General features: G+C 41.5%; 1 protein-coding gene across 6 annotated transcripts in view; it reads right to left on the reverse strand.

Annotated features, from left to right (window-relative positions):
- DCLK1 (doublecortin like kinase 1) overlaps positions 1–26,560 on the reverse strand; it is a 343,799-nt gene that overhangs the window by 39,243 nt on the left and 277,996 nt on the right. For all 6 annotated transcript variants that reach the window (XM_027064683.2, XM_027064681.2, XM_027064682.2 and 3 more), the window contains 5 exons: positions 24,022–24,130; positions 17,351–17,408; positions 16,746–16,865; positions 12,309–12,455; positions 825–958 (listed from right to left, as the gene is read on the reverse strand). In XM_027064683.2, coding sequence (XP_026920484.1) covers positions 825–958; positions 12,309–12,455; positions 16,746–16,865; positions 17,351–17,408; positions 24,022–24,130 — 568 coding nt within the window. The remainder of the gene's footprint in view (positions 1–824; positions 959–12,308; positions 12,456–16,745; positions 16,866–17,350; positions 17,409–24,021; positions 24,131–26,560) is intronic.

Genomic DNA, 26,560 nt, shown 5'->3' on the forward strand with positions numbered 1-26,560 from the left:
TTCTGTGTCAGGGTAGTACTTCAGAACGTCGCCCATGATCCTTGGTAAGAACTAGGCTCTTTTTGGAAAGAGCCCTTTATTCACACAGACCTGAGTTCAAATGCTGACTGAACTACGATCTAGTCATGAGCTTATGTGATATTCAACCTTCAGAGTAAGATTATTCATATGCTCAATGGGAATCATACCATCTACTGTAAGAGTTAGAAGTAAAGGAGCTTAGGACCTGGCGTGCAGTAGGTCCTTACTAAGTGTCAGGCCACCCGCCTTCTCCCCCCCCCCCGCCCCGCCCCCATTCTAGAGATTTTCATTCATCTGATACGGCTGCACACAGAAACCAGAAAATTCCCAGTGGCCCTCTGATGCCTAAGGGTGTTTGTACTGCACAGATAATCAATGGACCGCCAAGAGAGCCAAAATGAGACTGGGACGGGAGAATGAGGACAGCTGAGAGAAATAACCACAGGAGACTGTAATCACCACACACAGCAGTGTCTGTTTCTTTTATCCAAAAGCAAGTTAATTACCATCGCTATATGTTTCCCTGTTAGTCCGAACATTTTTTACTCTGAGGTTAATAACTGCTGTTCTACCTTTAACAAAGGCCAAATGGAAGCCTTGAACAAGATTGCAGTAATTGGCAACTTGATTGGGGAAACAGAGAAAATGGCTCCCACTTTCAAGTTAAAAAAAAAAAAAAGAGTGAAAGAAATCTGATAGCTAATTCTGTCCGGATGGCACAGAGCAGTACTTTCTCCTATTCTTGAAGCAGACTAGTTCTTTGACAAGCACAGCACTTCAGTAAACACACAGAAAGCATTTACCCAGTCTCTGCGATGATTTCTGGAGCCACATATGTCGGGGTGCCACAGACTGTGTACAGGGGGCCGTCTACAATGGTGGCCAGTCCAAAGTCACCCAGCTTCAGCGATTTGCTGCCATCTTGGTGTTCGTACACCTACAGGAAAAGCAAAGAGTGAAATTGCCTTAAAACGAAGAGCTCAAAAGCTCTTTCTTGAAGAAATGAGGGGCGCTGTGGTATGTAAATACTTCATGTATTTATCATAAAGTAAAAAAAAAAATGAGGCAATTCTGCAAGGATATACATATGAGACTATCTTTTTTTAGATGACAGAACTGGAAGCATGGCAAACAGCCAGCAAATGGAAATTCAATAATAAACTGCGGTAGTTCATACAATGGCGTGCTACATGAGCATTAACATGGCGGTGTGGGTTTATATTTATTGGAATACATTATTTTGGGGAAAAAAGGGCAGATTTCAGACTGGTCTGTGTAAAATGTGTATTCAAGAAAAGAAGACGTAGAAAGAAAAATGTCTGAAAGAACACAGTGTTCGTGTGTCCGTCTCTGGGTGGTAGGATTAAGGCAGATTTCTTGTTTTTTTGCTCCTCTGTATTTAATGTTTTCCACAATTAAAATTGATTTGTGTAATACAATGAAATATAGTCTCCAGTGCAGTATCTCCAGCTTATGAAAATAATTACCTCTCCATTTTAATATATAAGAGGCCTTAAAAATACAGTTCTTTAGTAACTGAACAAAAAAATCTACACAAATATTAAAATACTTCATTTTCAGTGGCCCACATTTCCAACAAAATCTATTTACATTTTTTTATTAATAATTGAAAGGGATATTAACATTTCATTTCACCTGTGGCAATTTGGAAAGATTTATCAGGTGCAGAGTCAGCATTCTGCCCAGGTTTCCTTATTAAGGCAGTAAAAGTCTCTAGTCTTTCACCCAACAAATCAAGAAAAGGATGCATGTGACTATAGGCAAGTATTTATACTGCTTTAATTCCAGCCCGTGATCAAACCAAATGGGTCTGCTTTAAAAAGTATTCCAAACAACTTCTACTATTTCAAAGAAAAGATCAAAGGGCATTCAGAATTCTAATTCAGTGCCCTCCATTGGAATCAATAAGATAAAGAAAACCACACTAAAAAGCTCCTGTTCCCAGCAAAGGCAGTCACCAGGAGATGCCTTAAGGAAATGGTGAAGTTTTCCATGCACATCAGAATAATTCCTCCCCCAGCAAGTTGAAGACTGAATGTTCTTCTGTTGCCGCCTTGTGATCATCTGTACTTGCTACGGCGGTCTGACCTCTTGCACAGTAAGGCATCTCTCCACACATCAGGAGCTCCACTACCGTTCACACACCGCGTCTCCCTTTCCTTGGCAAAAGTACATTAACTTCTCATTTCACTGCCGCATAAAGTGCAGACGTTTGGCTGGCTAAGCTGTGGTATCAGCATCGATCATTTGGATTTAACTGTTTTGGCAGAGGCGGGGAGTCTGATCCTCCCTTTTGGCGTGACTGTGTCTTTTCTGGGCAGAAAATATCCTTTTATGTCTTCTCCACACAGAGAGAGCATGGAGTCTTCTCCTTAAGGGCTTGACCACCATCTAGACTGGGCCTGTGGGCAGGTGTCCAGAGACTTGTGGGGTCTTCTGCACTTGGGTCGTTAGGGCAAAGACAGTTGCATGTCCCTCACAGATGTAACTTTGCCCAGTTGTCATCTGGGATAGACACTGTCCTCACTCCTTTAACAAAGCAGCTCTCTAGCCCATCAGCAGGAGCAAGTTAGGGGCTCTGAGGCATTAGAGCCACAAAACATAATATCATACCCAGCCTAAATGTTTTCCAGCAAAAGAAATCCCTAAATCATAGTTTTAGTGCATCAGCCCTTCTGGCCATCCAAATGTTTTTCATGAGCAGAAACCTGAGATGGAAATATATCTAGAAGATCGTCTAGTTTACTTCCCAGACAAAGCAGGATTGTTTACGTCCTTACTTCCGTTTTCTTAGTAATAACCTTCCTAAAATGCAAAATAATCTCTCGCTTTGAGGTTCTGTTAGTCAGAACATCCACGGGGTGTGTTTTGTGAGGTTGTGCAGATGCAGGTTTCAATTTACGCAACTCCATTTGTACAGGAATTTTGTGGTTTTCCTCTAAACGTGCTATCTATACTCACCTAACTTTATTCAAAAGTTGGACCGAAAGCAGATGTTGGCAGATCCAGTCGTAAGTCATATTTTGGTTCTGATTGTGACTATGTAATTCTCTTACATGTAGCAAAGGTTTTATTTTTGAGTATCTACATTTTGATAGGATTTCCATCTCATACATAGCCATGTGATAGTTATATTTAACGTAGCCAAACAATAAAGTTCAAAGTTTCAACAACTAAGGGAAAACAAGCACTAAAAAAAATTGTACCTGAAATTTAGGATTATGTGAAAGAAGTAATTCTTCAAAAATAAAACCAACACCTTTTAAATAGAACACAGAATCTATCATTTTAATGCTCTTTTTATCTTTATCACTTCCACGGTGGCCCCTTCCTCTGCTTTGAAAAAACAGAACTTCATGAACATAAAGTAGTTAACGTGATGCTTATGATAGACAATAAGAACTGAGAGACAAAGGCCTAATCCATGTAACTGAAAACATTTCTAGACACAACTACATTAGAAATGCTTCGGCAAAATGTTTTTGCAGGTGAATAAATGTCCAGGCTTTTCGTTTGGAATTGTGTTTCACTTACTTACTGTCAGGCAGGGCAGGAAACAAGGTTGCTTTGGGTTTTTCTCTGTCAACACTTTGGGAGAAGGATACAGAAGAATATATTCCAGCGTTTCCTCCCCTCCAATGGGAGAGCACCTTTCCTGAGTCCCCACACAGCCACCTCACAACTGGAGTTCACCCTTAGCGTCTGCTGCACCCTGAGCTGGGCTCACCCTTATTTATGTCTTAGGGAGCCAGATACAGAGGGGCATGAGTGAGGCCACTGAAAAATGTAATTAAAACTCTGTTCAAATCGCAGATTGCTAAATACATCTGTTTCAAACACACACACACACCCTCACGCACACGCACACCCACCACTCGCAAAACCATCCCCCAGAAAGTATTTTCCCAAACGGCAGCTATAAATTTACTTTGAACTGAGTTTTTAATTAAAAGTTAGGAGTTGGAAAAGCTTCTAACAAGTTCACACTTAAAATGTGGAGTCCTTGGCTTATAGCGCTCCCTGAATCGATTCTGATTTCGCTCCTCTGCACGTCTCCTCATCCTGACCATCTTCCACGAGGGATGTTAACTGGCTGCAAGTACGGGCTTGGGCAGCCTGATCCAGCAAGTGGGGTTCTGGTGTAAAAAGGACTTTGGCCTTCACTGTATTGTAAAGCTTCCATAAAACGCGACCCACAAGTGAGGTGGGAGTACATTGTCAATCAACGAGTATTCACAACATGAGATATAATTTAATGTTCATCCCAAACCCTTTAAATACTCTAGATGTTCCCCCACATTTTAAACACTGAGGGGCTATTAAAGAGACGGGGATTAGTGCAAATTACCAGTATGTAGTGCTTTCACTGTTTTAACTAAGCAATAAAACTGTGTAATTGTACAACACTAATTGAATGCAGCTACCCATAATTGTGGGCGGCCATATGTATCCTATTACCATAAAGATTGTCAGTATTTTGTAAGCTACTCTTGTGATCATTGCAGATGGCTACAGTCAGAGAAGTTGTTCTCTAGGGTTTATTATATGGCTATAAAGACATCCCATGATTTGACAGACTAAATGTGTTAAATGGCAATAATTATGAAAAAGGTTCCAATTAAAAGCTGAAGGCACGTCCTACCAAGAACAGATATAGTGAAAGGTCAGGTATTAGGTTTTTGGCACACCGGCATTTCGCACAGGATTTTTCCTTTTTAAAGAAGAGTTTTATTTTTGTTTCTTTTCTTTTATTTAGGGTTTTGCAGTAGCTGTAACTTGCTGAACAGTAGATGTTTGGGCATAGGCCTGATTTCCTTTGGATTAGAAACTGAGACCATTTGGAAAAGTTATTTGAAAAAATAAAAGATTTAATATATAGTCATAAAATGCAGCTGGTGGCCATAAAATAATATGAAAATTCACAGATAACCTGAACCCAGGCAAATGGTTTCTGAGATTCCCATAATAGAGAACTAAGAGCTGACTAACATAACAGATGTGTTGGGACAAACATAATTCTCAATGTTGCTGTGAATTCAAGGATAACCCTGTTGAAATCCTGGCTAATGAATCATTAGTATCCATGGAAATATTTTCACAGAGGAGCTCAATAGGTACTAAAAAATTATTTCACCAAATAGAATTGGACAAAGGTGGCATGAAATTGACAAAGCCATGAAAAAAAAAGTCAATTTACTTTTTAACCAATATGGTATCCCTTTAAAAAGACGTTGCTTTTCCTCTGGCCATGGTATATGGCCTTTATGATCCTAAGGAAAATGAATTAAATTTAAATCTTTAATCTTTAAGAAGTGAAGTAAAACAACATTAATGCAAGAGATTATTTTTTAAAATGCACTTTATGGTCCACATACTTTAAAATTAAACCTCCTGGAAAAAAATTAATTCTTAAAAAAACTATCTTATACCCCACATGTAAAATCTTTATGAAATCAAACGTTAAATGAAATAATAACAGTGAATGTCATATAGAAGTCAGAAGAGGGGTAACAATAGCAGAGCGAAAAATAAAATAGCTTTTAAGGTATTACCTAGAGATTTTTGGGAAGACAGAAGGATGAATGGAGACTCCCGGAAACCTGATTCTCATCCTCACGTTAAAATCATCATGAAACTATCTCAAAAGGAGTCCTATGCAGCTGCATTGAGATACACAAAACATGCACGTTCGGGATTCTCTTGGCCACTGTACATACTAGGCTTTTGCTAAAACTGGGAACTCAGTGTCACTGCCATTTTAAAAACTGGCATTACATTTTTGACACACGAGTAATATCCAACATGTCACTGTAGGAAAATTAGAAAAGACAGATAATTATAGAGGGAAAGGAATTAAACTCACCCATGATCTTGACACCTAGAAATAACCATTGTTAGCATTTTGGGGTATGAACTTCCAGCCCCTTCTTTACCTCGCTTTCCTGCCCTTCTCCTTCCACTGGACAATATATCCTGAGTGACGAAGCCTGTATCTACATCACGATTTCCAGGGGCTACTGGATATTCCATTGTATGGAGGCACCATGATAATAACCCCAACATCTACTACCACCACTACTTAGTAAGCACACAGGATACACGAGGCATTGTGTTGAGGAGTTCATGTTGATTACCCTATTGGATCTTCACAACAACCTATTAAGTAATCTTACTGATATTCTGCAGATGAGAAAATTGAGTCTCAGAGACGTTAAGTAACTTTCCAATGTTGCACAGCTAGTAAGTGGCAGAGCCAGAACTTAAGCTCAGGTATGTCCAAGTCTAAGGTTTTAACCATATGTCCTCCTCCCTCCTCATCATGCTATTATTTAATTAATCGGTGCCCTGAGGTAACTTGTTTCCATATATACGTATCTCTATTTTTTCATACTAAAACCCACTGGGATGAATATCTGTATGTATGTATACATATCTGATTTTTTTTCTTTAGGTTACCTTTTCAGACTTAGAATTACTTGGTCATAGGATACACATACTATTGAAGGTTTCAGTTATTTATTACCAAATTACCTTTCAAAAAGCTTCTATGAAGTTACTCCGCACCAACATGTATGAGATGATTGGTAGTCTAATAACTTTGGCAACGCTATATACTATTATTATTAATCTTTGCTACTCCAATAAGACCATGTCATTTTAAGTGAGATGAGTGGTGTTATTTCAGTCCTTAATCACAAAAGGGACGAGTAGTGCACCAGACAGACCTGGGCCAACCCTGGCAGCACACTACACTTTTATTTCCTGTCTTCTTCTTCCTTGTGCCATCATAGGTCCTTGGAAAAGGGCCCTCAGCAAATGTGTTAGCAAAATAACTGGCATACGATTGTACTAAATAATGTTTGGGGACGATGTTGTTTTTCTTCTATTTTTCCCTTAATTTTTATCCAAATTCAGAGAGCAGAATTTTTTTTTCTAAACACCTATAAAAAATAATCATTCAGTGTCTGCGTGGACATTTTATTTTTATGGATGTATGTATGTATGTATGTATGTATGTATTTTTGAGGGGGCGGGAGCAAGGCAGGGGCAGAGAGAGAAGGGCAGAGAATCTGAAGCGGGCTGTGCGATGACAGCAGAGAGCCCGATGTAGGGCTTGAACTCAAGAAACTGTGAGATCATGACCTGAGCCAAAGGCAGAGGCATAGCTGACTGAACCACCCAGGTGCCCCTCTGCTTGGACATTTTCAATGACCACAAGCTACGTATAGCAAAGGCTGTTTAATTTGCAAACTGGTGCAATTGTTAGAATTTTTTTTCTTATATCAACCTCAAATCTCTCAGCAATTAATGTCTTCTCTTTAGAGTTCAGTGCTCTCAAGTACAGCACAGAAAAGTTTTTCCATCTTCTGTGTCATTTACTTGACCAGAGCCACCACACTCTACTTTCTCCATCCCTGCTGTGGGCTAAACTCCAGGCCCCTGTAATGCTGTGCTCAGATTCCTCACCAGAGTGGCAAACGGTATAAGCAAGACAGAGGATTCTTGATGTAGCACTCTTTCGGTGAAAGGAGTCTAGGGGCACTTTCTTAAGGAATCATATCACACTGAGGCTCACACTGAAGTTACGGTCAATTAACTGCCTTTCACGTGGCCTGGCCAAGTTTTTCCATTGCTGCTTTTCTGCAATGATCATTAAAACAACTATACCAAGATCACTCAGTCCATTGGGATTTATGTTCCTCTCTTGTCAAATTTCATCTTACTGATTTTGGACCCTCATAGAGCCAAAGATACTTTTGGATCTCAATTCTGTCATTTGCCGTAATACATCTTCATTTCACATCACTAATAATGCTGAATGGGTGACAGCTAGTGACAGAGTCCTGAGAGGCCCCTGTCTCCTTTCTTCTGGGTCCCGTGACCATTAATCAACACTTCTGGTTTGAGATCATACGACAGTGGACTGACTACAGAATCTACTCAACTGTACTTTTGTCTATGACTTCTACATGCACTCTATCTGTGGCTTGTGTACCTTGTGTACCTTGTTGCCTTGTGTACCATGGACCTCTTTGGGGATTAAGAGTTCTGGGATTAAGGCAGAAGGAAATCCATTCATCTCCTGGGCTTGGGGCTGGCTGAACCGGAAATGAATCCAAGCTGGAACACCCCATCTCTTGGTCATACCTGGTCATCTCTTGGAGGGAACAGGGTATCTTCCTGCTATGTACAATCTATAGAGTGACAATGAGAGTCATGTGCTAGGCATGCCATTTTGATGGGCAGCTAGAAACAGGTACAGACACCTGGACAGAAAGTTTCTAAAGGAAAATTTCTGACCAAGAGAAGCAGATTCTCTGAGAAACTGCTTTCTTCCAGAGAGTACTGGGGAGTTGAGAAGGAAAAAGTTTCTTGAATATAAACTTCTGTATTTCAAGAAAATTAAAGTTTATTTCTGGAATAAATAAATAGTGATGCGAGTTATATTTTTGCCAGTAAATACTTTAATTTTCCTAAGGAGGTGGCATCTGCATACACATTTTTAAAAGATCCTCCCAGCTTCTTGGAAGAAAGTCAGGCTGCTACTGAGGACTTTTCCTGCTAAGGGTACAAGCCTGCCATCTAGTGGTGACTCCTGCAAACTGGATGCGGTTGATCTCCGTAAGAGCATTTTCACGGTTTTGTGTGTTTTTTAAAAAGCAACAAGTTCCTTTTAGTTATATATTATTCTCTCTCTCTCTCTCTCTCTCTCTCTCTCTCTCTCTCTCTCTCTCACACACACACACACACACACACACACACACATACTGGTTCTGCACATAAGTGCAGTTGGGGAAATACTGCACTTTGTCTCCTCATTCAGTGACATTTAGACTGAAGCCCATGTGAATCCTCCATGTAATGACTGAGGAATGGCTTGGACCTGTCATGTTGGATCTGTCTTCTAGTCTGGGAAGAAGTGTCACTCATTGACTCATTCTTTCATCTCATCCACCCTCTCATTCCACTGGTCACTCATCAATATGATCATTAAGCTCCAGGCCTGACAAAGAAAAAGAACCATGGAAAATCACTGGCAGGATTAACTTGTGACATCAAAAACCAAGGCAAAATGAAACAAAAACCTAGTAATGATACAATCATAAAATTATAGGGTTATTTATATTGGGTCAATTCCCAGTTCTCACCCCAAATGTGGCTGGAAACATCACTGTACATCAAATCATGTTTTCTCATTAAAAGGCTTTGATAAATACTTAGACTTGAATAGATCAAAATAGGTTCTTAAGGCTAAGGTACAACATTTTTATAGAGTTCTGTAAGAATTAAAAATAAAAAAATTTTGTAAGTTCTATATGTATAATACCATATAAAGTGAAATCTATAGCTGAGTTAGGAATTTAAGAATAATACTTATAACAATCATTAAACACTTAACTAGCAAAAATCTTGTTAGCAGTCCAACAATTTAGGCTTTTTTGAGGTCCCTTTAATAAAAGAGTAATGCAAAGTGTGTTGTGAGGCCTTTTTATTTATTTGGTAAGTTTATTTATTTGGGAGTAAAAAGATGGATTCAAAGTCTTTACATTAAATTTGTCATAGCATTTTTCAAAAATGGCCTATAGCTCTCCATTTTGCCAGGAGATGCCAAATCCACGCATGGGTAAATAGTAAAATTTTAAAAGCAATGTCAAAAAAGATGGAAGATGATTTTTACAACATACAATTTATCTTGAAACAGTTTTATTTTTAGGAGTAATTTAATTTTTACTACAAATAAATGGGGAATAAAAATGAAGGAAGCTAATAGTGCCGTATTATCTCTTTATCTTCATAAAATCCCCTTAAAGGAGGCTCAAAGGAGTTAAGAAACTTGTTCAAGGTCATAGGACTAGCCAGTCGAATTCCGAGGAAAGCACTTGGTTTTGAACTTTGGTCCATCTGACTATAAATCCTCAGTATGTGAATGTGCCTCCCATGACGATTCTCTCTCATTTCCACAAAAAGGTCAACAGAATGTGACAGTAACAGAAGTCCCAAGTTCAGTTAGTGACGTCATCCTAATTTTGTTAAGCTTATTTTATTCTTCTACCTATTTTATACTATAAATAGATTTATCCCTGCAAAACTCACCAAACTTTACTACTCTCTGAGAGTAAAAAATTCCTCTACTAGAGAAGCAGAATTACTTCTGCTTCTATATTAAATCTAGACTGCAAATGACTCCAATGGCATGTGTGTATTGCATATTCTTACATTGGAAAAGAAAGGAAAAAAGGAGTGAACTTTTTTTCTTTTTGAGTAATTTAGAAAGTAGAACACTAGAATGAGCACAGTACTTTCACGGTGTCCTGCAAATTGTAAGTTTAGAGAAAGAACGCTGCTAAGTAATCGTTTATGGCATTTACAGAAATAGATAATGCTCTGGTGAGAAGCAAGTGAACGATGGCACACAAAAGCAAACTGCTGAGGGGGGAAGGGAAGCGAAACTTTAATTTTCAATCATGGAATTTTCAGGGTTTAGAGAAGTTTTGAAACAAAGGCTCAGTTGCGAGTCTGTTCCCACGAGACCATCCTACATAATTCAGGACACAGGAACAATGAATGCAGACAAGAGAAAGTTGCTGCAGTTTACGGAGGCAACTATGCAGAAGAGAATGTTCAGGCTGCTGCGGAGATGTGGAATTTGAGGTGCAATTAAGTCAGAGCTCCGTCGATTGACCTCAGCTGCCTTCCTTAGCCAGTAGCTACAAGCTTACAAACATAATTGCAATTAACTAACTGCTTGCATATTTATTTCTTGAATGCCGATTTAGCCTACTTGAATGTCACCTCGATGAAGGCCTGTCTCTCTGTCCCCTGGCACAGAGCAAGCACACAATAAATATCCCTAGTTCACAGCTTCACGGGGTCTAGTGGTTAAAAGCTTAGGCTTTGGAGTAGGACAGAGCTACGTGGAGATCTTAGTTCCTCCACATGTGAGTTATAAATGGCTCTAGACAGGTCTTTGAACTTCTAGGGACTTAGTTTCCTTACCAGTGAAATGGGACAGTAACAGAACTAACCCACATGGCTGTTGAGAGGATTAAATGAGAGAATGAGTGAAAAGCGCAGGGCAAGCACACGGGTGGGTCTCCATTACAGCAGATGTCCCCAGCCTTTTTTGTGCGGTGGGAGTTGGGTGGCTCATCTGCTGCTAGACTTGAATGCTCATTCGGGTCATGGGGCAGAGGGTGGGGGAGGTGGGGAGGGAGCGGGGAGCTTGTTTCAATGAAGATCTGTACCCTGTCACCAGTCACCAGATTCTGATTTGCTAGGGCTACAGGGAGGCTCAGAAATTTGCATTTTTAACAGGCATCTGGGAGTAGTTCAGATGCAGGGAGTCTTTGGACCACCCTCGGAGAAACACTGCTTTATAAAGAGAATCCGCAATTCCCAGATTTCTGAAGAGATGAACAAACTAACAGTAATATATAATACATGACTCTTGGGCCCAGATAATGAAAGTAAAAGAACTAGTATCTTGGGGGGGAGGGGAGAGTAGAAAATGAATAGATTTCATTAAAACTCCAGCCTGGAGAGCCAGTAAAGTTTATGTTACTCCCATATTCACCAGTGACAGCTCCTTGATGCCCAGTCTCTGTCTCCTCAATTCTTTCCAAAACTGTCCCCTTAACAACTGGACTAGGAAAGGAACCTCACTTGCTTGCATAAAGAATTCTCGGCGTTTCCCCCAAAGATGCTGAGTTCATGTAAAAGCAAAACAAATGGTCATAAAGGAGGGTCAGGATGTCTGTGATTTTAAAAATCAGTCCCCGTTATGATTATTTTTATGCTGAAGGGCTGGTGACTTTAAAACTCATGATTTATTGTCCTAGCTTTTAGATCATATTTATCGAAATATAAATTTGGGAGACCAAGGGCTTCCTTTTTTCTTTCCCCAAGTAAAAACTTTTAACATCAAAATGCCGTGGATAAATAATAGGCATGTAAATGCTCACGATTATCTTGGCTTAGCCCAGGGTATTAACCACAGCCCTAGTTTCCAAGTTCTATTCCCCCAACCCTGTCTCAGGTTTTTATTTGCTATTGATTAGTCAAGTACTCCTAATGGTACATTAACCCTTATAGATAAACTTAAAAGGCTAGTTTCTAGCTAGTTACTGAAGTCCAGCTGGAAACTAGCCCTTGAGGTAGTTTCTTCCTTCTAAAAAAGGAAGAAATTAGGAAAGGAAAAAAGAAAGATTGATATTCACTCATGAGTGCTTGGAACTCAAGACCCCTGAGGTTAGAATCCCTCTTACCAGGAGGTTCTCTGGCTTGATGTCCCGGTGGACAATGTTCAGGCTGTGCAGGTATTTGATGGCGCTGGCCAGGTTGTACAGCATCCCACTGGCGTCTCGCTCAGTGTATTTGTTAGTGGAAGTAATGGCATCAAAGAGGTCTCCTCCCTGAGAAGAGAACGGCAGGTGGAGCAGCACATTAACAGATGGTCCGATCGGGCCGCCTGGAGAGGAAACTGACACGCTATCAGGGACATGAATGATACTTGCAGAGTCTTTGGGCTCCCAGGGCTTTCCCTGCCACTTTCCTCTCAAAGGCTCATGGACTCCATGGTGATTTCTCTCCCCACTGGGAAAGCCAGTGGCATCTCTTCCAGGGCTCAAAGAAGCAGGGCAAGGACTCCCTGCCATCCAACACGCAGTCGTTACCACAGTCCCAGCCCCGGTGGAGAGGGGGAGCCAGGTCTCCAGGGCAGCAGCCTTGTGACATACACCTGGGTGCCCCGGTGGCACGTGCTACGTGCCTTGTACCAACGGCCAACAGAAGTTCAAAGTCATAATCCTAAACCTCCTCAAATGAGAAACAGGTAATAGTGCAGACCACACCCTTAACAAAATGTTCTGCTGGCTTGTGAAATTCACACACACACACACACACACACTCAATTCCCTTCAATCTCTAGATTTAGCTCTCTTGGAGTGGGCGTAGTGTTTTCTTTTTCAATAACGTGCTTCTTTGTAAGGAGCAGAGGAAAGGACCAGAAACTGTCATTTTAAAGATGAGAGAGAAAGAGAGGAGGAGGGAGGGGGATGGAAAAATTTCAAGGAAAGTTTTCTAGGACCATTATTCATCGGAACTTTTGTTTCCCTTGTTCCTTGCTAACTTATTGTTATTTGGAGACACAGAATGATTGTAGGCTCCAATTTTAGTTCTATTTATTTGAAGCCCTTTCAGAAATTTGGGTCTGATTTACTAACAACATTTGCATCATTCTTGCACACAGTGCACCAAACGGCTGAGCACAGGAGCCAACTGTGTTCATCTGTTGCCTCAGGTGGTAAGGGATTGCATTGTTGTTTTTAAATAGCAAAAATAAAACACAGCCTGTGCAGGCTGACAATTTTCGAATGTCACCCTCTGGCGTGGCCTCTGCTCCCCTGTACAGCCTTAACTCAGGGGGCTTCTCCCACGGTCTGTTCAGTTCCCAAACTAAACACACACATTTGTGTCAACATGAACACTTTCTCTCAGCCTTCTGTTTCTCTCAAAGGCGAGGCTGCCAGATGTGGGTTTACAGGTTGTCTCCATGCCTCTCCAGGAGGTGGGATTTTCACTGCGGTCTGCATGAACAGCACCCCGATGCAGCCGGATGTGTGCGTGGCTGAGTATGGCAACCCCACAATGACTTCACGGGTGTCCTAGTTATCCAGGTAGGCTCCGGGCATCCTGTATCCCCCCTTCTTCTGCATCCTCAACAAAGCAGTCAGCCAGTCCTTCCCATAAGTCGTGCCGCATGCACAGCCTCCCGGGCCATCCACTGCATCTTCCGGGTGAAGGTTTTTATTGCACTATCCCTGGGGGCTGTCATGTGGCCTCACAACGTGCCCTCTTGCCAGGACGTTCATACAAAACATCCGGCGAAACGACTATTGCCTTCCCACGTGGAATGGTGGCATTTTCTTCTCCCTTCAGGAAGTCAGCATTCCTTTCCCCCATGGCTCTCCATGCTCAGTTGCCCTGCTTCATGCCAACCTGTTTCATCTCATCTCCTGCCACTAGCTGGACCAATCAGTCACCTTTACGCTCCAGCCAGGATATTCTTCCCAGATCATTAAAACATGCCCCGATCACCCTGCATTCCAGACCTGTCCTTAGAGCCCCCTTCCTAGAGTGTCCCCCCCCCCTTTTTCTTTTTTTAAAGGAAGAGAGAGAATGCATGCCGGAGGGGCAGAGAGAGGCAGAGAGAAAGAATTTTAGGCAGCCTCCACGCCCAACTCAAAGCCCGACTTGGGCTCCATCCCACAACCCTGGGATCATGACCTGAGCTGAAATCAAGAGTCGGACGTTTAAGAGACTGAGCCACCTAGGCTCCCCTCTGGAATGTCGCTTCTAGTCTCTTTGTCTTTCTAACTCCTGCTGATCAATGAGGGCCTGGCTGCAGGGTGACCTCCCCGACAAGGCCTGCCTTCCTCGGAACACATACACAGTTCCCATGTGCACACATCTGTAGGCAGAAGTCTAAAGGCCTATCCTTATTAATTATGGAATTTCACTCATAATAACTGCTACTTTACTGTTTTCCAGAATATAAGCCTTGTCTATCCTATAGCTGCAGGCACTCTGGCATACCACCGGACATTTAGGGTTTGAGAGGCATAGCCTTAGCTAGATTTCTCAGGGGGGGAAATGTTGTGGAAGCCTTTCAAGTCAAGCCTGGGGTTGGCCTTCACTTCCTGGGATACTTCCAGACCTGGTCTCACAGCAATTCGGGGTCAGCCTAAATTTAAGGGTATGATCTGGTGGTACAATTGAGAAGTCCCGATGCTGGACTATGCAGACACTCTCTGGCCTTGTTAGGCTAGCTTGGTGCCCCAGAGGAAATTCGCAAAAGGCTGTTAAGTGAAGTGAGGACCTCCCAGTGGTACTTAGCTATTGTTGCCTGACTAAGCAAATGAATGACAATCACACTAGGCTTTCCCACAAAATGTGTTCTGAACTCTTAAGCCTTTGCCTCTTTCATTTCTCAGCTTCAAGTTTAAGTTGGCCTTAACTCTGCAAAAATCAGCCAGTAAATGGGGGGTAATCAATGTTTAACAGCACACACAAGGGCAAGAAGAATGGTTTAAATTTATTGCTCTAAAAATTACAGTCATGGGGCGCCTGGGTGGCTCAGTCGGTTGAGCGTCCGACTTTGGCTCAGGTCATGATCTCGCGGTTTGTGAGTTCGAGCCCCGCGTCGGGCTCTGTGCTGACAGCTCAGAGCCTGGAGCCTGCTTTGGATTCTGCAGTTCCCTCTCTCTCTGCCCCTCCCCCGCTTGTGCACTGTCTCTCTCTGTTTCTCAAAAATGAATAAATAAATGAATAAAATAAATAAAATGAATAAAAATTTTTTTTCTTTTTAATTAAAGTCACTGTAAAAATATTACCTTTGGTGCTAGATAAAGTATATTTTATAATTTTGGTAATTACCAAACTTTATTTGGCAATAAAGCACCAATATGAAATCTTCTGAATAACTGAAATCAGCCTTTTTTTGTTGAAAGAACAGTTTACCATTTTTTATCTCCCTTAGCTTCAAATGTGACAATAACCTATATCACTATAAACAAATAAGTCCCACCTCTCTGAAGGAACAAATCCTAACATGAGGAAGGAAAAAGGAGGCTTCACCTGTAGAGATAAATAGCCACTAAGAAAAAAAAAGCCAACGGCTCTAAAGTAAACCAACTCTGAATAATAGAAGTTTAAAGGCTCTTCGAATGAATATTTTTTCTATATAGTAACAGATTAGTTTATCACATGCTGTCTTTGTCTTAAATCTTTACCCAAGGAAACACCACCTTCCACAGTATTGATTCCTGCCACCAGCTGGGGTGTGGGATTCCAAACAGGGTTCCTGGAGCCCAAGGCTCTCACTGATGGATGTGCACAGTTGATGCAGAGGGTGGTGTGACCAGTTTACGACACTTTACAAGTGAAGTAGAAATCGGTCACACCTTCAGTTAGAGCAACAAAATAGAAAAGTGAAAACTATGACTCCATGCAAACTAAACATTAAATTTATAAAAACATTTAGTTACTGAAAATGTTAAATATGGAAGTAGAGGCAAGAGATGAGTCACCTTTCACGTAGATTCACCGTTATTAACATATGGCCATTTCCATATTCTGTGATTAATAAAACACAAATGTAATCTTATGTGACAGGACAAGGTTGTAACATTTACTGAAAGGCAGCAGAATATTCACATGATTGTTAAGACTGTGCTGTTTCTCTGTTAGGTTGGTGACTAAAAGTTTAAAGCCTTTCTTAAATATAAGAATGGTTGGGACATTTGCATGCCGTTCATGAAAATGTGAACGATTTTCACTAAAATGATAACAACAATGATCGTAATGGTATCTAACACTTTCTGTGTGTTAGCAAGTGCATGATAGAAACCATCCCTCTTGTTTTCACCGTAACACTCCTGGTAGGTGCTATTATTCTTCTCATTTTACATATGAGGAAACTGAGATACAGAGAGGTATACCCAAGGTCAGAAAGCTGTTGTAGGTCAAGGCTGAGACTTGAACTCTTGCAGTAAAATTCTAGTATTAATACTCTTCACCATTATCCCAATGCATGGAAATGAGAGACTAAACACTGATGGAAGGGAATAAAGGAGAGAGCGCTATCTATTATATAGAAAAGCATGGTGCCTCGTGTAAGTTTATTCTTTTTCTAAGATACACACCTTTACTAGTTCCATGACAAGATACAGTTCTGTTGGCACATCCATCTCTTCGATCAGAAGAACAATATTGGGATGCTTCACTCTTCTTAAAATAGACACCTCATTCTGGATCATGTGCTCCTGTTCGAGGGAAAAGTTACCTTAATCAATATACACGTCAAAACATATGAGGAGCTAACTCACATGAGTAAAGCTATACTATTTGAGGATCAAAGGAGATATATTTTGGTAAAATATAATGAATATATCTTAGATCCTGATATTCGGATAGCCTACAATCACCACAAGCTGTTAAAGGTCCTCAGATGATGCTCGTAATTTTAGAACCTATCAGGATACCTCTAACTGCATATAGAAGGATGGAATGAAACTTAAATTACAATGGTAAATGAAGCAAGTAAACAATGATAAGCGACAGAAATAACATAGAGCCATTCCAATTAACTTTTATCCCAAGAATATCTATAAAGTTATATTCCAATAAATACATAACATTCTATTCCACCCAAATGAAACCCCTAGGGTGAACTTATATTTGGGAACTAATCTTTGTGTTTCTACCCCCCACAACAATGTATTTTCACAATAATAAACCTTATACATACTTTGCCTCGACATTTGCTTTTCTTGATAATTTTCAGAGCATATTCCCTAGCAGTTGACCTGCAAAGAGAAAATATTTGTAAAAAATAAATTGAATCTCAAATCTATTGAGTCATTTTGGTAAGGATTAATTTCTTACCCCATAGATCTTGCATCAAATAGATGTAAATACTTTATAAAAAGAAAGCACCTCTTTTTTTTCCTTTTTTCAAAGAAATATGTATATCTTAAGGGGCTGACCAAGTGTGCGGACAACCAGCATGATAGCATAGAAACATCTTGAGCTGTTAATGTTACCATATTGTAATGATGTTCCCACCATTATTGCTATTGCCAAGCGTAACTCTTCCTGCTGGGTTGCCCAGTCCTGCCCTGCCCTCTGAAGTGGTGTGGTCAGGACATAAAGCAGACGTGAGTTTCTGCCCTTCTACCCAATCTCTCTTGAGGTTCTGTCTCCACGAAGTGTGGCCGTGACTGTTTTCTGAATGGCTCTCACAGTCTTACTGAAACCTCTCAGTACACAGCTCACACTCTTTAGACTCTGGTTCAGTGTGCAAGTCTACGAGTTCTGTTGGAGAAAGCACGGATGATGTGTTCAAGGTGTACAGAAAGGGATATGCCCATTATCTGAGCTTCTTGTGACTTCTTGGGCCTTCCGTGGCAGTGTCATATCACAGAAATAAGACAGAGGCGACAATTAGTTCATCTCCCAAAGCCACAAGGCAGCATCAAAATCAGGACTCTTGAGGTCTTGAGGACTCTGCTTCACACACAGCCCAGCCAACACTGCCCTCCCCACCATGATGGGTGTGGGAGGGAGGATTTAGTCACCCAGCTACCTTTAAATAGCTTCCTAAGTGGTGTTAGCATTTCTAAGATGCTGTAGTGCCAAAAACGACCGACTGCTCTATTGTCCAAGGACACAACGTATACTTAATAAGCATAAGAAACCATTATTTTACAAGCATTGCCATTTCATTTCTGGTGGGAAACTGAGACAGCTTAGCTCCTTCCCTAGAGATAACAGCCAACTTTAGGGATCCAAATGAAATACAGTGGGAGTGGGGCTGATTAAGAACAAAAGTTTAAAATAGGGCTTTAGAACCTTCAGGATAGAGAATCAAATGAGGATTTCCTACTTATGTGCTTAGAGCTAGAGTGACCTGCCGATAAATGAAAGAGGCCAGATATTAGCAGTGTGTCTCAGGGGCATGACATGGATGGTGTCGTCTGCTAAGACTGCTTCTCCCAGGATACTTCCAGGTCCCTGCCTGGATAAATAGGAAAGTGAAATTACACATATTCAAGGGGACTCCTCACATTATGAAGGGATCACGGGGTCCCTTTAAGTAGCCTCTTCTTTAGAGGCTTCCGAAGGGTTTGTTTGCAAATGTGAAAACCCTCAATCAAGAGGAAAACTAAAAGCTGAAGTGCTTCTAGATTCTGCTTTTCACGAATCACTAAAAAAACTATAATAAAACAAATCTGAGCTTCGAATCCATGTGCAATTTCCTATCTGGTTTAAAACGTTTCATTCGATGACAGAGAAATCTGGACTATCAGGCTGACTGCTGTGATAAAAGCCAGTAGTCCCAGGGAGGGCCAGCGAGCTGGAATGGAGGTCACATTTCATTCTGTGCCTCCATAAAGGGGTGGATGACAGGACAGTGTTGGTGAGAAGAGAGGGGGACTTTTTAGTTTTTTCATTCCCTGTGTTTGCCATTTGATCCTCTGTTTCCCTGCAATGAGTAAGATTTCAGGATGCAAAGCAAAGGGCTGGTGTAGGACCAGGAAGGCTGAATCCTCTCTACAGCGGGACAAGGAACAGAATCTCCAAGGAGCAAGTGGGTGTATTGGCTCCCAAGACACCAAGCAAATCAAGTTATGTACTGAGCCTAGGGCTGAAAGGAAAATGCGAGCAAGCCTGGGTTGCTGTGGCCCCAGGGCTTAGAAGGAAAAGGGACTTTATGAGTTCAGTACCCAGAACCTTACATAATACGACTCAACACTCAGTTAGATTTACCCACCGAAATTAATACCGCAAGTTTTCTTTCTTGATTCCTTGAGGACAGAACTATAAAGTCATAGTAAAATCCTTAATTATTGGAAGTATATGTTTATAGGAAAGCAGCTGAGTCTGGAAAATTAGCCTGAAAACAGGTGTTAGTACTAAATGTATACCATAAGAATAAAAATTTAACTGCTTGCTTTAAGTTGGTAAATGAAAACACTTGGCAAGAAATAAAACCTTAAATCAAGTATTTGTCTTCCTGCATACCCTAACACAGAGGACCCCTGTGCCCCTATAATTACGCAGCAAGCGGTTACAGGCATGGTTTTTGGGGGGTGCCTGGGTGGCTCAGTCGGTTGGGTGTCCGACTTCGGCTCAGGTCATGATCTCACGGTTGATGTGTTCGAGCCCTGCATCAGGCTCTGTGTTGACAGCTCGGTGCCTGAAGCCTGCTTCAGATTCTGTGTCTTCCTCTCTCTCAAAAATAAATAACCATTAAAAATTTAAAAAAACAACACACGCATGGTTCTTTGGTAGTTACAGAGGTGAGTAAAACTTGGTCCCTGTCCCCAAGGACAGGAGTCTACAGTTTGTTATAGCGAGGACACTAGACACAGGGATTGCTGGTGAAACTATCAGCCATTTGCTTGTTTCTGAAATTACATTCTTGACCTTGCACAGAATCATGGAGCCCTTGAATGTCACAGCAAAGGCGGCAGCAGCAGCAGCTGGACAGATTTTGTTTGCTTCCTCGTATACAGGAACCGAATTTGTAAGGTCTCTTCCTGTTAGGTTTGACCCAAGGTGAGAAACTGAACTACTAAGAGAGAAATTTCCAAATTTTACAAACTTGAACTAAGTCTAATTTTTAATATTCGTGCTAAAAAACAATGGTTTGGAGAAAGCTGTCCTGTTTAGACTTTGTGACTGTCAACCCAAGGCCAGCCTGCTCCCCCCCCACCACTCTCCCCAAGGCAGCAGAATGCTTAGTGATTGGGTGTCTTGGACTAATGTGCTTTTTGTTGTGGCTCTTATGGGGGATTTGCTAGGTTTTCAGGGTACTAAAAAAGATTATGTGGAAAAGGAAAAACAGCTTCCCAGGCATTCCCACCATAGCATTTGATGAATTTCATGGCTGTCCTTTGATCATGGGTCATGTTCTCAAGCAGAGGGACCGGGGTCTCATCTCTCTCTATAGACCCAGATGTGTCCACTGTAGGCCTGAGTTAGCAGGGGGTCCAAGCATGTTGGATGAGGTGCAGAGATTCCAGAGCGTGGTGGCATTTAGGACCCCCCAACAAAGAGGGGTTCGTAAACAGCACCCTTTGTTTACCTCATAATCATAATAAAGCCCATCTCAGCCTCCTCCTAATGGGGTAATTGTGGAGAGCCCAGTCTCACATCTCTGGAGTAGAGTTTTATTTTGAATTTGAGCGCGAGCCCCAATGGCTATTGGGTGCCAAGCATCCTTGGGAAGAAAAGAAGGAAGCACACTGCCAGCTAGCTGAAAAATAGCTAAGCTTCTCCATTCTGACTCATCCTCCAAATTGCACTTCAGAAGGAAATACCTTCAAACTACAGTTACAAGGTTTTGGAGGTTCTTGAGAATTCTGAAGACTTTCTAGGTAGACGCAACCCATTATTTGTGACACTGAAGCCTCAGCATGTTCAGATGGGTTCGAGCCCACCTACACTCACTGCTGAAGCCAATGGTTTCATTGTATACTTCCTCAGGTTTATAGGGGAAGTAGGGAGAGAGGGAATCATGGGCAGCTCGAATCTTAATACAATTCTGATGCCTATATTGCTGAAAATGCAAGCAGTGCAGGTAGACAGGAGGGCCAAAACCTATCTGAGACACTGTCACTGGTCATAACTGCACCATATGTACCCTTGGCTTGTATGGTGATTAGTGCATGAAGAGCCAGGAAAGCCAAAGATGAAGGCCACCTCATTGAGAGCCCACTACTCATGCTCTGACTTCTCTATAGTGCTTTTCAGCTTTCTGAGTTTTCTTTGGGGCCTCAAGTGCTCTATGAAACAGCTTCAGAATAGAACACGTCTCAGTTCACCAACTTCCTTTAGCACGTCCTAGGGGCTCCCGAGGCCACTGGAGAAACTGTTGCTGGGGAGGAGAAAGAAATCTAGGCGGGCCTGGCAGTTACTACCAAAGGATATGCTGGCTCGCGACCATGGAACAAAAAGCCTACAGAACACTGTTATTGTATCCATTGTTATAGGAAAACCTTCCCTGTGACAGCATATTATTAACAGAGGAGGGACATATTTGCTCTTGTTAGTACTCATGCATCCTTCAAAATATGGCAGAATGTACCCACAAGCAATGTGTGCCATTCACAACGTTCTTAGCTTGCTTTTATTTTCTTGGACCTCTGGAAAATATTAAAAGAATGTTTCGTGATGCCTCCAGGGAGAGAGGGCACATGCCATATGTCCTCATTCAGCAGGAGCAGAATATTAACACTTTTTGGAGCGATCTGGTGTTTAGATTCTGAAGGTTCGTACGAAGATACCCAAGATGTGAACTCATGCAAAATGAACACAAGCGAAACTAGAGAGAAAGAAATTAATTCTGGATGGAACCCTGATAAATTCCTACCGTAGGAAGACCAGTAATGTTGGACTAAGACGCCATCATGCTCCCTGTGCTAGCTAGAAGACACAGCACATGGCTGCCACACCAGACTCAACAGATGATGAACTCTGGCAGATACCCCACATACGAAGGGCAATCTGCTAAAAATGGGAATTTCTGCTATGGTGGAAAAAATGTCAAAAAATAGTTGAATTGACTATCAGTAAAGGTATAAATGAAATATAAACGTATATAAACACACCCACACTTCCATCCATTGCCTTAAGAATGGCTTCCTGGATTTAATTTTGGACTTCTTTCTACAGGAGCAGATAGGGCATGTGTGAGTTTAGATCAGATAAGCTGCATTCTCATGACGGACTCTTGGAGGCAGCAGAGCGGTCAAAGTGTGGGTTCTGGAGCTGGGCTCGGACCCATGCCTTACTAAGTACTTCCTCGTTGAGCGATTTTGGGCATTTCACTTCTCTAGGTGTTCTTTGTATGCTATAAACAGAGACAATACCGATATTATGGGATTATCATGGCAATTACATGAAATATAATAAGGGCTTTGTACATAGTGTGTGCTCAGCAAACAGTGGTTGTTCCTGTTTGTGAAGGTGTGAAGTCTAGGAAAGCAATGGAGAATTTTCTCTATTTGGTGGTGATGCAATAAATGGTCACACTGCGTGGTGGCAGTGGAGTGATGAGGGGAAGACAGGGGAAAAGTTGGCCTAGCAGTTAACTACTAAGGGGTTTTCCATACTGCCGATTCCTCACGCCCCTCTCTTACAAACAGTGGCTGCTACAGCAGTTTGCTAGCACTGGGAATACCCTAGCCCACCTGGTATGCTGGGGTGGAGCAAAGTTTGAGATTTAGTGCACAAGGGTATCTTGACGAGGGCTCTGTCACCTTAGTCAGGGAAGCGTCTCCCTAACAGTCGCAAAGGAAGCAAAGGTTCCTTTGCAAAAGCTGGGGAGCAAATCGGTGGACGCTGGCCAAACTAAGGACCCCTGTGGTGTCCGAGGCCCTGTGCAGACCTCCAGCTCTAAAGTAGCATGAAACTGTGCTTCTAAATCAGAGCCCCTGGAGAAGAACAAGCTGGGGATCTTGCCAGGCTAAAGCTCCTAGTCCGAGGCATCCTCCCTGAGTGGTAGGGCAGAGGGAAGGAGCGTTATCTCACACAGCGCTGACCCGCAGAGGCCCAGCCTCACTCAGGGCAGAGAAAAGTGGCAAAGGAAGCGCACACACCCCAGGCCGGTCCCCAGGAAGCCAGTGGGGTACACCCACCGCCCTCAAGGAACGAGGCAGGTTCCCCCTGACTTTTCAAAACTCTGCTCACCAGCTCTGAGAAGATGCTTCTGGCTCACCAGGCCCCTGTAAAGCAAGAATCTGCTCAAGAAAGGAATTCCAATTCGAACACCCGGCTTAGAGTTTGAGGCCACTTTAATCTGGGTCGTGAGTTTATTAGTTGTAACTCATCTAGGAGCCACCAGCCACTGTCCTTGATTAGGTACCAAAGTCTCAGGCATAAACCTTTTACTCCAAACCCCTCGCCTTTGGCCCACAAGAGTACCGATGTCTTTCATTTTAAGATATTTTAATGCACTAAACACTATTTTTGTTGGCATCAGTACAGATGCGTTTTAAAGCAAGGTTATTACATTTAATTTGATGATATATCACGTTAGAATTCACTGTATACAAAAACGTTCTGACCTCTACAAAATGGCTCCAGAAAGTGCAGAAAAAACTGCTCAATATGTTGTGTTTTTTTTTTACCAAAATAAAAGGACTCACCTAAAAGATCTGGCAAAGTTTTGCTGAGTACATTAAAAAGGAAAAATCAAAGTCCTTAATTTATAGATTGTCCCAGAAATCACTACATTTTTCAAATCTGTTGTTAGCTGGACTTTTCTTTCTTTAAATTTTTTTTTTGTTACATCTGGAGTTGAGACATTAACCTGTTCCATATGTGCCACAGACTGCAAATAAAGACACAATCTTGGAAAACATAATGCCAAATGTCTCCTTTAAAGTTCGATGCAAATGAGATCCTTCTCACCTTTCTACACATTCCTTGACAACAGCAAAATTTCCATCCCCTATTGTTCTTCCGACTTTATACCGTTCTGTTATTGTGGCTGGAATCTGGAAGCCTTCCTCCAACACTTCTGAAAGAATCATTAGTACATTTTTATCGGTGGAAAAGGGAACAGATGTTGCACCAGAGAGACATTTAGAAGTATCATCGGATAGACTGGAACTGATTCAGAATCAATATGTCACTTTCCGTACAGTGAGGCAAGCCCCGCTGCTGACACTCCATACTCAACAGGGTTTTACTAAGACGAATGATAAACTAAAAGGAAACGTAGAACGTATGGGGTCCATTCCCACTGATGGAAGAGGGACAGTGGGGATTCTGAGGAGGAAGTTTGGCTCTGTGGGTTCCATGACAATGTGATCAATAGTGTTTACGGAACACCCACTGTCTACAGAGAAATGACATTCCTAGGGATGGCTCAGTAGGAAAAAGGAGTTTATAGGGGGCGCCGGGCTGCTTGACAGGGTAGAAGCATGAAGCATGCCTGCTGTTTGGACACTTAGCTTTACTACATCCTGAAGTGGAGATCTCCGTAAAATTCCTTATGAACTAAGCCCGGAGTGTCAGCCCTCCCCAGTATCAATGACCAGATTTTAGACAAATGTTCTCACCAGCAACCTGCATAGCAGATGTTGAGTTAAAATTGCAATATTTATTATGTCTGTGAACAGAACAGTTTTGTAGTTTCAATTATGTTAGTGCCACTAACACAACACATTTTCCCCCTTAAAATGCATTTTGAAACATTTTACAAATGCCTAATAATGCTTTAAATATCTGAGGCCATAAAACTAAATAAGCCACACTGAGGTCACATAAATATATTGGATAACCTTTACCATCTTAGGGGTGTAAAAAGCCTTTTATTGCTGGGCTCTAAAATTTACATGCTTTAAAGGTATAAATCCTAGCTCTCCCTCAGGCAAACCGAATACAAAATGTGATGGAAGGCCCAGTGTGTTTTCTAAATGTGCTCCTATTCTGACCTTTAATCATAAACTGAGACTAAACATTTCTTCTCGCAATAAAATTAAAACCTCAGGCGGTGCCTCGACTTTCTGGGTGATTTTTGTATTCTCCGTTAGTCCTCATCATTGGGGGACAACAAATGGAAACTCACAATTATCACACATGTGCATTAGGACCCTTATTCTGGTTCTGTGATCATGCTCCATCTGTACCACTCTGGATTCTAGGGTGGATGGAATTTCTGGAAAGGGTTGTACAAAGTAGGACATTTGCTGCTGCTATTTTTACCCCTAGCATTTATTTGTGCAGCCTCTTTACCTCTTTATAGGTGACATTTTAGTCTTTACCCACCGGAAGCTATCACAGTGGTCTCCAGAATAAAGTGAGAGCTGAAGCCAATTAACACCCCTTCCCTAATCCCCACCATCTCACACCCAAAGAAGCCAATAATTTTGCCTCTGTTTGAAAGACTTAGCCTGGGGATTTTTGTCTACTCCATGGGAATTAGAGGAGATGGCTGGAGAAGTTTCAAATCCACTGCAAAGCACCCGAATTTATAAAACATCTCTCAGATGACACGGTCTTAAGGCTCTTTACTACATGGATAATAAAAATAGCCATGCTTGGCTGTCAGAAGCAAGTCTGACTCCAGATGGGAAACGGAAGGAGGCACTTCATCCGTCCTTCCAGTGGATGCATCACTGAGGCACCCATCTGGAGCACACGGCTTGGGATTTTTTTTTTCCTATTGATAAAAATGTATCTTTTAGGCTTTTGGCTAAGAAGTCTTTGCTGAGGTCTTAGCCAAGGACCAGTTCATTTCATTAGGTAGATACAACACAGTAAAACAAAAGGCACTTCGAGATGGTTGAATTTCATAGTTCTGGAAATGCAAAAAAAAATAAATAAATAAAAAATAAATAAATCTGATACCGCATGGTAGTCAGGAAAGAATTCATGTGCAAATCACTTATGTCATTTGACATAATCAAAGTGCTTCCCCCCAAAGGTACTTTTTCTGGAAAACTAAATAATATCATTTCAAACAAATGAGGGATGCTGATTCTTTAACAGTGACTTGATCATATCAGTTTTATACTTTTCTAAATACTTTCTCATAATTGATTTGAGCCTGATAATGACCCCCAGCGAGGAAAGAGGCATATAGTACAGTCTTACACAATTTTATAGAAGGGGAACCAAGGTGAAAAAAAGCTGAAGAGGCTTATCCAAAACAATTCAACGAGTCAGTGAAAAAGTCAATTCTGGAATCCAGGTCATTTGACCACATCAAAGAGAAATTCTAAAATGTACTAGCTTAAGGTACAAAGAATATTTTTTGCAATTGCTATCAAGTAATTCTTTTTGTAAGGCCATGTTTTCACACATTGAGTTCACTTAAGTACATCTGTGGGGCCAAACCAATCAAGAGAGTAAGTATACTTTAATATACTGCAAGTGATCAGAATTTGGGAAAACAAAGGCAGCCATTACTTCCTTTTATTTTCAAAGTAGGCAATAGCTGGCC

Source organism: Acinonyx jubatus, chromosome A1 (assembly GCF_027475565.1).
Source record: "Acinonyx jubatus isolate Ajub_Pintada_27869175 chromosome A1, VMU_Ajub_asm_v1.0, whole genome shotgun sequence".
Lineage (NCBI taxonomy): Eukaryota > Metazoa > Chordata > Mammalia > Carnivora > Felidae > Acinonyx > Acinonyx jubatus.